The sequence below is a fragment of the Prorops nasuta genome, unplaced genomic scaffold, assembly GCF_024137725.1.
Source record: "Prorops nasuta isolate Cenicafe-Biocafe unplaced genomic scaffold, Cenicafe_Pnas_1.2 PNAS00019, whole genome shotgun sequence".
NCBI classification, from domain to species: domain Eukaryota; kingdom Metazoa; phylum Arthropoda; class Insecta; order Hymenoptera; family Bethylidae; genus Prorops; species Prorops nasuta.
In genome coordinates, this window is record NW_027116816.1 from 329,415 (window position 1) to 343,586 (window position 14,172).

General features: G+C 37.0%; 1 protein-coding gene across 3 annotated transcripts in view; it reads right to left on the reverse strand.

Annotated features, from left to right (window-relative positions):
• Rbp6 (RNA-binding protein 6) overlaps positions 1 to 14,172 on the reverse strand; it is a 509,520-nt gene that overhangs the window by 277,851 nt on the left and 217,497 nt on the right. For all 3 annotated transcript variants that reach the window (XM_066739196.1, XM_066739197.1, XM_066739199.1), the window contains exon 3: positions 13,551 to 13,632. In XM_066739196.1, the coding sequence (XP_066595293.1) occupies positions 13,551 to 13,632 (82 nt within the window). The remainder of the gene's footprint in view (positions 1 to 13,550; positions 13,633 to 14,172) is intronic.

Here is a 14,172-nt window from a genome sequence, read left to right on the forward strand (position 1 = left end):
ACCTGCTCTACTGACTATATTCGATCCGCTGCAACCGATTACGTCATCAAACAAGTGTGTAGCGGATCGATTCGTTGATCATTATTGCAAATGCTCTCCATGCATCCATGAACACTTTGCTATAATTGTATTTTCGTATCTTTCTTACATGCCCGGTCCAGTGAGCGAAAACCAATCACGAGCGTGCATGTGTATACCATATCATTAGTTATTCCCATAGATAGCTGATCAATAGCATGACTTGAATTATTAACGCGCTGAACCTACAGAGGAGTTTTTTATAGACCTGTGTTTACATTAAAGAAAAGGGTCATTTGATCGACAAATAGTAGATTTATCGTTAAAGGTTCGTTAATTCTCGACTATACGAATAAAATGCTATAGGTCAAAAAACAGTAGGGAAAATCATTCCTTTAAATCATTCGCTCTATTTCAAAGTTTGTAATCGTCGTTGTAATCGAGTGCCCAAGGTGTACAGTGTGATTTTACAAGTCCTCGGTACGTCGTGCTATTTCACCTCGCTAAGTTATCTTTCCGTCTCTATAGACCCTATAGCGCTTTATCTTTTATTTCTTCGCCGCTTATACCTCTTACACCGGATCGAATGAATTGTACGAAACATGATGTAAACAAGTGTTTGCATAATCGTGGATTTTTATCTTTCAGAGTTTCATAAGCTATATAAGCTTGGTGGAACAAAAAATAGAAAGCTTTTGCCTAGAGACTGCTTTATTTGATAAGCTAGTGTTTCTTCAAAAGAAAGCATCAAGATAAAAAAGATATTATAAATAGTGACAGCTGTGGAGTAGGAAAGCGCTGGGTGTTGGTCCGCAATTTTTTTTAAACGTCGTTTAACAATTTTGTCGTAAATTTGAGCGGTCGGTAGCAGCTCTTTGGGCAAGCGCGCAGGGGAGAGGAGATAGGTGGATTTGATGAAAAAGGGGAAAAAAGTGGAGGACTGAAACCGAGGCGAGTCTGGTCTGGCCGGGCGTTTGCTTGCTCACGGATTGTTTGTCCAGCGTTGACACACGATGCATCGACCGCCCCTGGCCATCATATAGTGCTGTAGAAAAAGTTTGGAGCCGTTTCAACGGCTTTCCCCTTTCCCCTACCTTCCTCTCTCCCTTTTTGCAGTATTAGTAGCCGGATATAATTAGTCTGTTTTCTTTGTCACCATTTTGGAATTTTCCCTGATCAGCCATAAAGCAAATAGGTTCCTATTGCGCGACAGAAAACTCTATCACTCAAATTCATATATTATCTTTTACACTTGGATCAAATCAATAAATATGATCTGCTCCAAATAATATCAATGTGATGAAATTAATATACAAGTTCGAAGAAGGAGACTTTGGAAATGGAAATAAACCACACAAACTGCAGCTTGCTTTCCTTTCGAAGCCCCAATGATTTATATAATTATGACTTCGTTAAAGTTAAACAAAAAAAAAACTCGTGAAAACTGCATTTAAATTTAGTATCATTTTAATATCGAGTATTATAGACCAATGTGGCAAGTAGGTACAAAACTAAAGTAGTTCACGAGTATCTGTATATCTTTGTTATAGATTTTTAATGGAAAAGAAAAAAGAGAGTAAAGAGAAGAGAAAATATGAAATGGAGAGCTTGATTAAAAATTGTGATAAAAAGGAAAAATAAAAGAAACATGATAGATAGTAGTGTAGGAACAATATTTTAAATCGATCGATAAATATAATGAATCCATAGGGGTGCAACAAATCTAGGAAGCTATAAAAATGATATAGTGTGTAGTGCAGACGGCTGCGACTGTTATGAAATAACGTTCGGCACAACAAATTGTACTTTTGTCCGCAGACTATATCAGTGTTTTGGGTGCGCGCAGGAAACTGTCGGAGGCTCGCACGTTTACGACGGCAGCGCGAGCGCACACAGCTTCCCTACTTCTTCGTTGTCACATGGTCCAACAGTTACCAAACGCATCGGGTAACGCGCCGAGAATGAGTAAAGGATCAAGGTTGACCCGGCTTGGCAAGCATGTTACAACATATTACTCTATGTTCCTACTACGTAAACAATGCGATTAGTTACCGTAATTGTCCGCAACGCGATTTCATGCAAACTCCCTACCAGCTACTTCGAAAAACCCCTTCTACCCCTCAATTTACTATTTTTAACCTCCTTTATTCCACTTTTCAACGTATTTTACCTTCCGACTTCGTTTTAAATAACGTGCTGCATTCATTCATCGAGTTATGAAAACAATCTTGATGAGATCTTTCGGCACACACACAAATAGCCACTAATTATTTGAATTAAAGCTGATGGAAGGTAAGATAGCATGCTGGAATTTCTTTCAATTATATTCCAAGAATAAGCAATTTAAGAAATTTATTATCAAATTATGTAAAGTAAATAAATGAAATGAAACTGTGAATATTTGAAAGGTAGAGCTAAACGTCCATACTGTGGAATTTATCATTTTAAGACGGGGCTGCTATATTCCTTCTTAATTACAAATTGTTTTGTGCGAAACGAGATTTATAGTTTGGACTACACTATAATATATTTCTAAACAATGAACAATTAGAAACAAAGGTTTAATTTGAAAGTGACAAATCACTGTACAAGCTTAATCAGACGCAAACAAACGAAAAATACAGAGTTACAAAAAAAAAAAAAAATGCACTGCAATATTTTAATGCTGTGTCTTATCGACACAGTCGAGAATAAACTACACATCACACATTTGGACATAAAACCATCTTCTATTTAGCATGTACTTGCATTGACAGGAGATATAAAGATGACATTTCATAGGGCTCGGTCGATATAATAATAGACGTGGCGTAATCTAGGAACGTTAATTGTTTTATAGCTATTTAAAGATAAGCGCATGCATACGGTCTCTTATTGGCTGCGTATTATTAACGACGCTACTTCCTGCCCTATGTAAGGAGGAGGAGAAGCACGCGAGACTGCGCATAAAGCTGACTAAGATGGAGAGAATAGTTTATGCAGCATGCTTCGTGCACTGTATAGAATAGGTGGCACCAAAAGACCTAAAATACTAGCACGATGTTAGTACCTGGCACACGTAATTAAGCACGACACCGTATACAATGAGACTGCTTCGTGAGAATAAACAATGGCCCGACGACGAGGAACGGTGTAAAAGGGAACGAGTAGAAGGACTTGCGAGTCTCTTGATCGCAACTTTATTTATAGTCCAGCTAAATAAGCTTTAAAGCTGAAACAAATTAATGTACTTAACTTTATCTTATCGGTTTTATCTACTTTCGATCATTTTTCTCCCTATATTAATAAACTTATATCAAAACAATTAGCTTCAATGCGTAAGCTTTGCATTTACTCGCAGATCACCAAAATTCTTACTAACGCAAGCGTTGACTGTGACAATAAATTAAAAATTGTGAAACAAGTGACAATATTTGTTTTATCGAATTTGTGTAAAAAATGTGCAACCCTATATATATATATATATATATATATATATATAAGTAAATATCAGCAATGCGATCAAACTTTAACACAATAAAGTTGAACTATTTTTGCGAGGATGGATGAACATGTCTCCCTGTACTTGGACAATTTATTTTGATATACGGTTGCGTCAGAGTTTCTCCCAGCGCATCACTGAAATTATTCGCAGAAACTGTTCAGCTTTCCCGTGACCTATACCATGGTGGAAGTAGCGGGTGGGAGAAACCGAAATCCCCTTTTTTCATTCGTCCTTCGCTCCGGCAATTTAATTAGCAGAACTACTACTCTTCCGACAGCAGTTCGCGCGCAGAACATAGAGAACTAGCTTAAAAGCTGGGTCGGCTGCAATCTATTTCTCATACGAGTCAACGAGTCAACTTACCAATATTCGCGCGCGCGCGTCTACGTTGTACGCGTAGATTTGCAGTCCGTTAAACGAATTAGTTGGCAAATGCCAATCCGGAGAATAGTTCTAAACTGCGTAGCACGGTCGCATGCCTATATATGTATACACACACGTACCAGGAACAACCTGTATACGAGCAATCTTTCTTATACATAGCCAAATAACGCCCATGCAATTAAATTGTTCCAACTCTAACCGTGTATTGTGAGAAGAAATTTTCTATATAAATACCTGCTTCCTGCAGGTCAGATGGACACTAAAAATCCAAATGGTATTACTTTGTATTCTATAGAGAAAGCGATCTTGTCCTCGTGTTATACAGAATGACTAACCGTATGGACTTTAACAGTGCACAGGTGTTGAAACAAGACAATAGAAGTTAGCTTTACATAAGATATTCACCTCAAAGTCTATATTCTACACGTCTGGCCTTAGACGCCTCTTATCCCTTGGAACAATCCTTCCAGAAAACACTGTGACGCAAACCTTGCATATTAAGAATCTTACTTGTAAATTTCACGTGGTTTATTTACCTTGTAATTCAATTTCTTAGAATTTATTTGACAGTTATTTAATTTTGTAAAAAGAAAAAATTGAATATTCTAAACTTTTTCTCGCGTGCTACTAAAATCCGATTTTGGCCCATAATAAATAGATTACAGGATGATAGCGAAATAGACTGTAGAGAAGTTTGCGACAATCTAAAGAATTGCGAGGATAAAAAACGGTATCGCTTTATATTTCAGCGGCATCGCGTTCTGTTTCTCGCTTGAATGCATCCAGCAGCTTCGACCGTGCCGTTTTGCAGGAACGCGCGCATCCGAAGCGAAGCGGAAATTATCGGCACGTCTCATTTGGTATACGCGTTACGGGCATAGCCAGAAATTTCTTAGACGCGTCGTTTACACGCATAAAAAGCGAAGAAAGAAGAGAGAAATGACGAAGTGGTAACGGCAAGGTAAAGGTGTTGGAACGGGCTGCGAATTGGATGGAGAGAGCTGGCATGTTCGAGCAGTCGATCGAACAACCATTAAATTTCAAGCAGACCAGCATGCTTGATTTCTTTAATGACGCTGCCTGCGCACAGTCTGCATCATTCATGCCAAACAAGAAAGCTAAAATACATCCATCTTACCTCTCTAACGAACCCACATGATTTTTCAAATACTCTGATCCAATAACCAAAAGTACTCAAATTATCGTTTTTAAATATTTCTTTGTGAAGATCCCTCCATTGTTCCACCCTTTCTAATATCATTCTTCCTTTCTTCCACTATTGATCAAATTATTATTGCTTTAATTATAGTACATTTCAATTTCAATATTCTGTCAGATGATTGACATAGCTGTGCAAATACTAACAATTTTTATATCGTAACATTAAATTTCGCACTGCTGATTTCTATTCTACTAAAAATTGACCATGTCATGATGATACATCAACACACTTTCAGTATAAATAACATAAAGAGCAAATATGACTTTTCGAACTTCTCATTGTTCAACCAATCCTTTTTTAAAAATATAAAAAGAATAATAAAAATTAATAACTTTTACAAAAAAAAAAAAAAAAAACACTTGGTAAGAAAGAAAAGGAAACTACTTAACATACGTTTTGGCTCTCTTGAATCTAGAGTACTCAACTGCACAGTGAAAGTGCTAGAGGAACGATAAAAGACTCGGCAAATATATTTCAATCTGTCCTTTTTTTAATATCAAAGAAGAAGTATTCAATTGAAAAAATAAGCGTGGGTATATATATATATATATATATATAAACAGCAAGAAAGGTATTCTCGTCCGTGGTTGCCAGTTTTCTTTACATGAGCTGGATCTAGGAAAAGGGACATGCATGGTTACACCTTTACGATAGTCGTGAAGTAGGAGTACGGAGACGGGGGAAAGTGCGAAGTGGTAGTGGTACATATAGTAGCCGTCGTTATTACTTGGATTCTCGAAAGCTGTCATTCCGGAAACAAATCACCGGGTCGTTGTCATCTAGGCTGGTAAAAAGGGAGAGAAGAAGGGGATAGGGAGGAGGAGGAGGAGGTTAGAGAAAGGCGAAAAAAAGAAGAGGGTATATACGAGGGAAGGGAAGATCGAGTCTTCGTTTGGCGTATAAGAGCTTACAGTGGTGTAACGTATTCCCTTGTGCACTGCTCCGTGTAATGTCGGCATTACAAAACCGTATCGTAAAAGCGTGCCGTTAAACAGTCGGTAGCTCGAAACGACATAACGGGTGTCCATAAAATCTCGTGTACCCAACCCACGTACCTCGTAAGAACGGGGACTCTAGCTGAAAATATCGCAGCGATCATTGCTGCTAGAGCCAAAGTCGATGTAATGCAGACTGACAGGGAGACATTACCCACGTAACGCGCATTTTACACTAGCGGACTCTCGAACTCTTCCACAAAACCTTTTGAGTACAGCAATGGGATTCGAGTCGTGTAATTAACTTTCCTCGTTAAATGAACTTTTTATATGGTCATTTTAGACGTTTCTCATCTCACGTATCTATTGTTCGGCTCAAATTCTCTCGATATAATATGCAAGAGCTAGTCAAATGAATTAATTTCTCCTTCCCTTTTGCCACCTATGAGTTTGTCAAGGAAAGATTTAGCAAGATTTACCATTTATTGTGTATAATACATACAAAATTGTATGTGCATTCTTCTTCTAATATACACTATACATAATGGATAATATAATAATTAAAATTAATATGAAATTGCTGCTCCTATTTTAAGATATAGTATCGCAGAAATTGCTAGTAATCTTTCGGTAATCAAATCATCGATTAAACACTATCGGAGTCTCATTATATTTTGCATGAACCTCTAATCATACAGCGCTTTACAGCAACATTTAATGATTCCAGTACACTATCCAATGACTGGTCCGTCGGCCTCTCTTTATCACAGAAAACAATTTATGCTTTATAAGGACGCCTAATAATTTGCCAGTCATAGTAGAATTTTAAGCACAATGTGATGTAGATTAAACAGGCAAAGCAGATAAATTGATATTGATGATTTAAGCGTTGCGAGTCCAATCATTTTACAGATCAAATTAAGCTATCGCGATCTATCGCTAATTATTAAACAAACTTATATACGCACGGAATCTGAAGCCAAATCAGCTCTAAAATATAATGTTTAATTGTGTATCTCGTCTTAAGATTACACAAAAAATCAATATTTAACATTAGTTTCCATTGGAAAACTCACAATTTCTATTTGAGATTTAACAGCTAGTATATAAAAGCAGTATGTATATTATGTTGATTCTGTCGTGCAAGTGGATTATTACTATGAATTTGTATGATGACACCCGTTATGCCCCGCGCGAGTTAGGACAGGAATCGCGTGTTACCGCTATAAAACGCGGACTACTGCCGAACTGAATGGTAGAAAAAGAGAGAAGCTTAAGGTAAATGAGAAGCTGTTATGCATGTGTGAATAGTGTATGTGGATTTTTCGTGATTTCAGTTTTACTCCAGATACCCTACGATGAGCCTCCATCGAACGAATATCGCAAACTACTCACGTTTATTATCAAATGCATCTTGTTATTAAATTCGATCTCCATCCAGTGACTTTTGTTATTTCTGACAAAATGAATGGTTGATTAGAAGTTGAGGACTTTACTTGAAGTATGCATGAAAAGTAAGATAACGAAGTGAGTAATCTCGTTTGTTGCAGGTTGTAGGTCAAGAATCCTGGGGTTACGTATGCTTCGCTAGGTGCGTCAGTTGGGAACTATTGTTGGGAATATACGGGAGGCACGAGCACGAGCAGCCCTAAGACCACCTACGAAGCTGATAAGGCTTCACACTATGAGATTGGTCACGGGACTTGGCACACGTTCTCTGACGAATCCAGACGCACCGTTTCCACCCACATCTTTCGAAAACCCTGATAAATTACTTAACCTTCTCGCATCTACCCCTCGGTATCGTACCTTCAACCTCGTGTTTATGGCTATCAGCTAAAGTACCATATAACTATAGCTATCTACTGCGCGTGACTGCACTACCTTTGACCTCATTACCTCGGACTAACCCTTAGAAAACACGAAAGCACAAAGGTACCGGCAGGCCTATGGAAGTCTAAGGGCTCTCTTCATCGTCCTATCGATCCTGCTGCATTCTTCTCATATTCAAATGTGCGACGATTGCTAATGTCCCTAATGCTCGCTACTCAAACGATCTAATCTCTGGCTATTTACTGTTTTGATTATTATCATGAAATGTATCACTAATGCCCTGACTTAGAGTCCAATTAGTCTGTTATTAATTTATCGAGCGCGCGTTAACTCATCATCACTGGTACTTTCATAAAAATTATATTACTACCTTCGATCAATATTTTTCTACCATATACTCTAAACGTTACGTTTGGCTGTATATCTAATGTATTTTGCCCAATTCTTCTGAATATTATTACTTATTATAAAAGTAATTGGTGAGATCGTTAATAAGAGAAAATCACGAAAGTTTGAAGAATTGAGAGTGAAATCGAAAAACAGTCTGTTTTATGCGAGAATTCTTAAAATTCCCAGCAGGTGCTTGTATTGTATGAAAAAGTAAAGAAAGGAGCGATTGAATCGATAAACGAGTAAAGTAGTTTAAAGTGTTGAAGGGAGGCCTTATACTACCTCCCCGAGGTGTACGAAGATTGAGAGTCGGGGGTTCGCGACGACGTCGTTTTCATCGACCATCAACGGAACGGGGAGGCGGTAAGAGAAAGATCAATGATTTAAGGAGAACCTTAATAATCCCGATTCATACAGCCAGTATCCAGGCCTCGAAATGCCATGCCGTGGTAGTGTCAGGCTAGGAGTGCTCTGATAAAGAATGACTATACCTTGAGGGAAGAAAGTTGCAGGGGTGCTTATCGCGTAATAAATCAAATTCACCCACTATTTTTTGCTCTTTCTATTGGCCATGCTCTTTTGTCTCCACTATTAGCCTTTCCCTGCATTTTTTTACATATTACCTATAAGCCTGATAATAATTACTTTCCACTCGTTCAATTAATACTCAAACTGTTGCAATCATCATGCAGTTCAATTCTCCGTCAATAACGATTTGGAATCAAATTAAAGATTTTCTTGGGACTGGATATTCAAACGGCCTCTCAATTTGCCTCTCTTGCGACATATCCAATTTCCTTTATATCAGCAATTCTTTATTTTCCTTCCATCTCGTTCTGTTTTATTCCCTCTCGTCTTCTTGACCTTACGAATAAATTCAAGGAGGCACGAATATCCCAGATTCAGTAGTGCCTTTGAGCAAATTTGCAGCATTCGTTCAATTGTGTAATAAACCGAGACGTTACCTGAATCAATTTATTCTTCGTCAATGTATTATAAATGGCCATGTGCAAGCAGAGCAAATTTTACTCTTCTAAAATTATTATATAATTTTGCTGTATCATATAGGTAAACCCTCGTAAAGTATGAATAACAATGACGAAAGGAGATGAAAGTGGTATACGAGGGTAAAGAAGTGAAATGATGAGAGAAGAGGAGGATATTTCTCACGCCTATCAACGATTAGTGGTAGCATTCCGCGCGGAAACGATATCTTACAGTGCGAAATTAAGATTTGTTATTGTATACTTTCGAGACTCTCTCGCTGCGAAATGTGTATTTCGGTTGGTTTCAAATCGGATAGTTTGTTCATTAGCGGTGTTATTCCGCGCCATGTTAGCAGCAGAATAGGAGAAAGTGTGTATTTGTCTTAATAAGTTCGAAACAGGAAATAGAACTTTCTCTTTTTATTTCCTTTTACATCGAAGATACAATTCTCCCTCTCGAATAGATTTTACAAATAATGGGGCTTACCGTAATCACCGATGGACTTGCGGTGCCATCTAAGAAACTAGAGTGAACTATCTTCATTCGTGTTCTCTCTTCTTTATACATTATCATGGAGAAATTTATCTCAACCACGAAAACAAATATAAAAGTGAGTACGTGGATATAATACCGATCGATTTATTTGATTGGCCAAAGACATTATTTCAAGTTAAAGGCTTAATATTTATGAATATTTAACGGGTGATAAGGTTGTAAAAAATGTAAAGTACTTAAATGATTGCGTAAGTTATGATAGAAGGGGTTGAAAGGGGATATCGATGAGGGAGGAGAATAAATTTCAAAGGTGATATAAAGGAGAAGTGGGGATAAAGAGGGGGTGGGATGGGATGGGCCGGAGATAGAGACGAAGAGAGAAAAGAGAAAGGGAGAGAGGGATGAAGAGGAGAGAGGTGAGTTTTCACGAGGTAGCAAAGTATGAGTGGGCGAGCTCCGTTTGACCTGGCACACACGCCGCTCGTAGATCAAGCAGAACCCTTAGGCCGAACCCCATGCCACGGGCTAACCATTAATTTACAACCCGCAGAGTAACCCCATAAGTCACCTCTACATACAGGATCCACGTCCGTTTGCGGCAGATATGAGCTACGACGTGGCGCTGAGGGATTCAACCACCCTTGTTCTCGAACCCCATAGTCGACGTACCTCCATGTGCAATCCCCTGTTTACCTCATTCACTCTCTGACTGCCCTTTAAGCGGTTTCCTCTCACCAGAAGATAGTCCACGATTTAGAATAAATGAAATTGAAATCTATGAAACTATCTGCAGCTCCTGAATCGAAAACTTCCTCTTGGAAAACCTCGCTCGCTCCACTTCCCATTTCGTATCGTATTTCATCCTAAACTATTTGCATGGTTCAAGAGGTGACAAACTTTGCCGTAATATATTATAATGATAGATCGACCATTTTTTTCTTTAAAATATCTGCGCGAATCTACGTCCTCAAATTTGCTGTCTAAGCTATGATTATACGACTGTTTCCCCCTCTGGTAGTTTTTCAATCACTGCATGTTTTTACGCCTCATTCTCGTTAGAAACGCATGTAATAAACTACGAATTTTTTCAAGTAATTAATTAGGTGTAGTGCAAATGGAGGAGGAAACCTAACCAAGTATTAGATAGAACGATTGATCTAACGATCTCTTCTGAAGTAGTCGCTTCAATAACATTGCAACAATGAATAATGCTAACAAATTCTAGCTGAAAGTGGCATCTGATGTATGATCAGAAGTACATATTACGATGGCACATTTCACATGGCGTAATAATTTAATTGGCCAAGCGAGGCTGGTCAAATTAAATTGTATGTTTCAATGCAGTACACCAAAATGAAATTAATAATAATACAATGACACATTTATTAAAGACATTCCACGTAGATTACTTCCACTAAAGCGAATATAATGCAGGCTGCTCGAATTAATGTAAATGCGAAGCACTGTGGAATCAACGAATTAAAATGTAGCGCGATAAATGTGGAATGTAAAAATATGTCGGAATGCAAATAATTGTAACAAAAATGTTGTTAAGCTATACGGCTTTGCCCACACTGCAACGTTATTCCAGTACAGTGTCAAAGTGTCCGAACTTACTTCTCGCGCAACATATCAGGCTAACGCTAGTCGATAAATTCCAAATATCGACATTCGAATGTCTTATGCTCGCACGGCCAGCACTTAGATATAGTGCTCCATTTAAAAATAAAAAAAAAATAACAGAAAAATTACTTTACTATAGGATATAATTAAGCTTTTCAGGTTCAATTATTGCTAACATCATATAACATAACTCATTAGCAAATATTTTTCAATCTTATTACAAATTTCTATGATGCTTTTAAAAAAGTATCACACAGAGAAATATCAGTAAATATATCAAAATTATCAAAGGAACGTTTGGAAATCAAAAGTGAAAGTTGAAAAGAGTAAAAATCAGATGGAACTGAAATGAAAAAGAAAGCAGTTTTTATGTTTATCTGTGCGGATGATTCCTGTACGGTTGGAGCAACCCCTTCATTGATTGTTTCTTTCTTTGTCCCGCCCCCATAGTCGCTCTCTCGTTTACTCTACTTAAAAACAGATAATTACTTTGATGCTAGCATTCATCCTCTATCCTCCTTTTTGTTTTCTATTTGCCAATACCACTTCAGGCTGACTGCTCGTTTTTATATAGAAAAAAGAGGACCAGCACCGTTGTACACGCATAAGATAAAATGCAAGATTCTTCAAACAATTTAGCCGAGAACACCGCTAATAGCGATGATCACATATTAGCTTACAAAGTTTTCGTAATTAAGAGGTTTACTGCAAAATGTAAAACAATTAATATCCTTATAATGTGACTATATAATGAGTAAAGAAATCAATTCTGTGTAGACCTGTATTTCACTAAAAGAGTAAGAATAATCATAAGAATGAATTTTATTTACGAGCATTTGCGCTACGACTTAAGTGGGAAATAAGAAATGCACGGTTGACTTTCGAGCCACGCAAATCCGCAAACTATGGTATATATACCATCTTTGAAAAAAGAAGGCTGGCCATAAGAATAAAGTAGTAGAAAAGTTATTGTTACTGATGATATACTTATTTATAATACCGTAAACAATTTCTCCAAGTCGTTTTTTATCACATCACGCAGGGTCGATTTATAACCAAGTATCTTTTGGTACGAAGTATATGCCAAAGGTATCCCTCATCGATTTCTACAGAAATTCCATCAAACTTTACTTTTGCACGCTTTACTCGGAAAAATTTATCTTGATCAATATACTGAAAATTTTGCACTTTACTATTTCACTTAATTTTCATTTTTCGCTCTCGGTAAATGCTAAAGATTATAAAATTATCATTTATGCTGAAAATTTCGAATCCATATAAATTATTTAATGTATTTGAAAATAGTAAAGAACAAAAATGCTGAAAGCTTGCAGATAAACTCATCTGACAGAGAAATTTAATAAGAAACAGAGAGAGAGAGAGAGAGAGAGAGCACAGTTTTACCACAGATACGTTCACCGATTTCAAGCGGTCATTATTTCGTTTTGCTATCTGCATCGCAGGAGTGCAGATGTTCCGCATTAGCCGTTCTGCAAGCCAATTCAGACACAGTCATATCTGTACTGCAGATACGCTTTTGAAACTCACGAAACTCTGGAGTAAGCGCCAAGTTGAAATTCCCAAATAGAATAAACCTTATTCCTCTGCCATTGATTTTTCGCAACAGAATTTTTTTTAATTGGACTATTTGCATTACAAATCTTTTAATACCGGGCTTGACCTTTAAAAAGAGTCTCAATCAACTTAATATTATGCACCCAATGCAGTATATTGGTCACATCATTTTAGATTTTTTATATTTATATTAGGAAAAATAAAAACAAGAGAAGACTTGTAAAATCCAGAATTTCATCAAGGCTAATCAAACAAAGAATTCGTGTTAGAATTATGCAATTAAGGAATGCAACAAAAGTGATATATATTGTACATTCTTGACATTTTTCCTCTTATACAGCGAAACTTTGAATGAAAAGTCATCACGTTTGTGATTAAGAATTACCTTTTTAATAATAATGCATGCAAATAATACCTCTTATATGTTTTGACCTTTAGATGGCCAGGATTTGAGGGGACAGATGACCCTTAGATATAATGGGTTGATAAAATACTTAATACCATGTATTGATATTACATAGAAAGGCCAATTAAAGGTTGAGTCAAAATATTATTTTTTGGACTTTTTACAGCTTAACGTATATATAAAATTCATGTTTCTTACCTTGATCGTCGTGTGGTAGGATCTTTCATAACCATTACTTCTGTGATATCCCCATACTTGGTGAAGTATTCCCTTAGGCTCTCTATAATCATAATAATAAAAACATTAGTTTTCCCCCATTTGAATTTTTCCACAAAAATGAATTAAAATAAAACTGTTATGCATTAGGAAGCAAAAGATTAAATCACTTATGCGAAAATTAAACAACATTTATTGCTACGACGTAAACATAATGACGGGAGCTTTATCTGAATAAGCTTGATAAAATTTTATTACTGAACCAATATTTTTTGGTTAATCGTATAAATTTAATTTGAAGAAAACTACATCTCAAAATGCAGAAGTTACAAATGAGCATTTACGGTTGGTTATCAACTGAATTACGCTCGTTAGTTTCTGTCTGGGAAATATTTCCAAGAAATCAGACACTGGAAGGCGTTGGAATGTTTTTGTTCATCAACACGATTTCCGCTTTGCTAAACGCAAACAGAGGCAACTTAATCTTTAGAGTGAGCATTGGTCGTAGTAGTATTCTTATTCTTCCATCGTTCGACTCTTTACCCTACAAGATACTTTCTCTCTCCTCGCAGCTCCCCCTTCTCCCCCACCCTCTCTCTTCAAC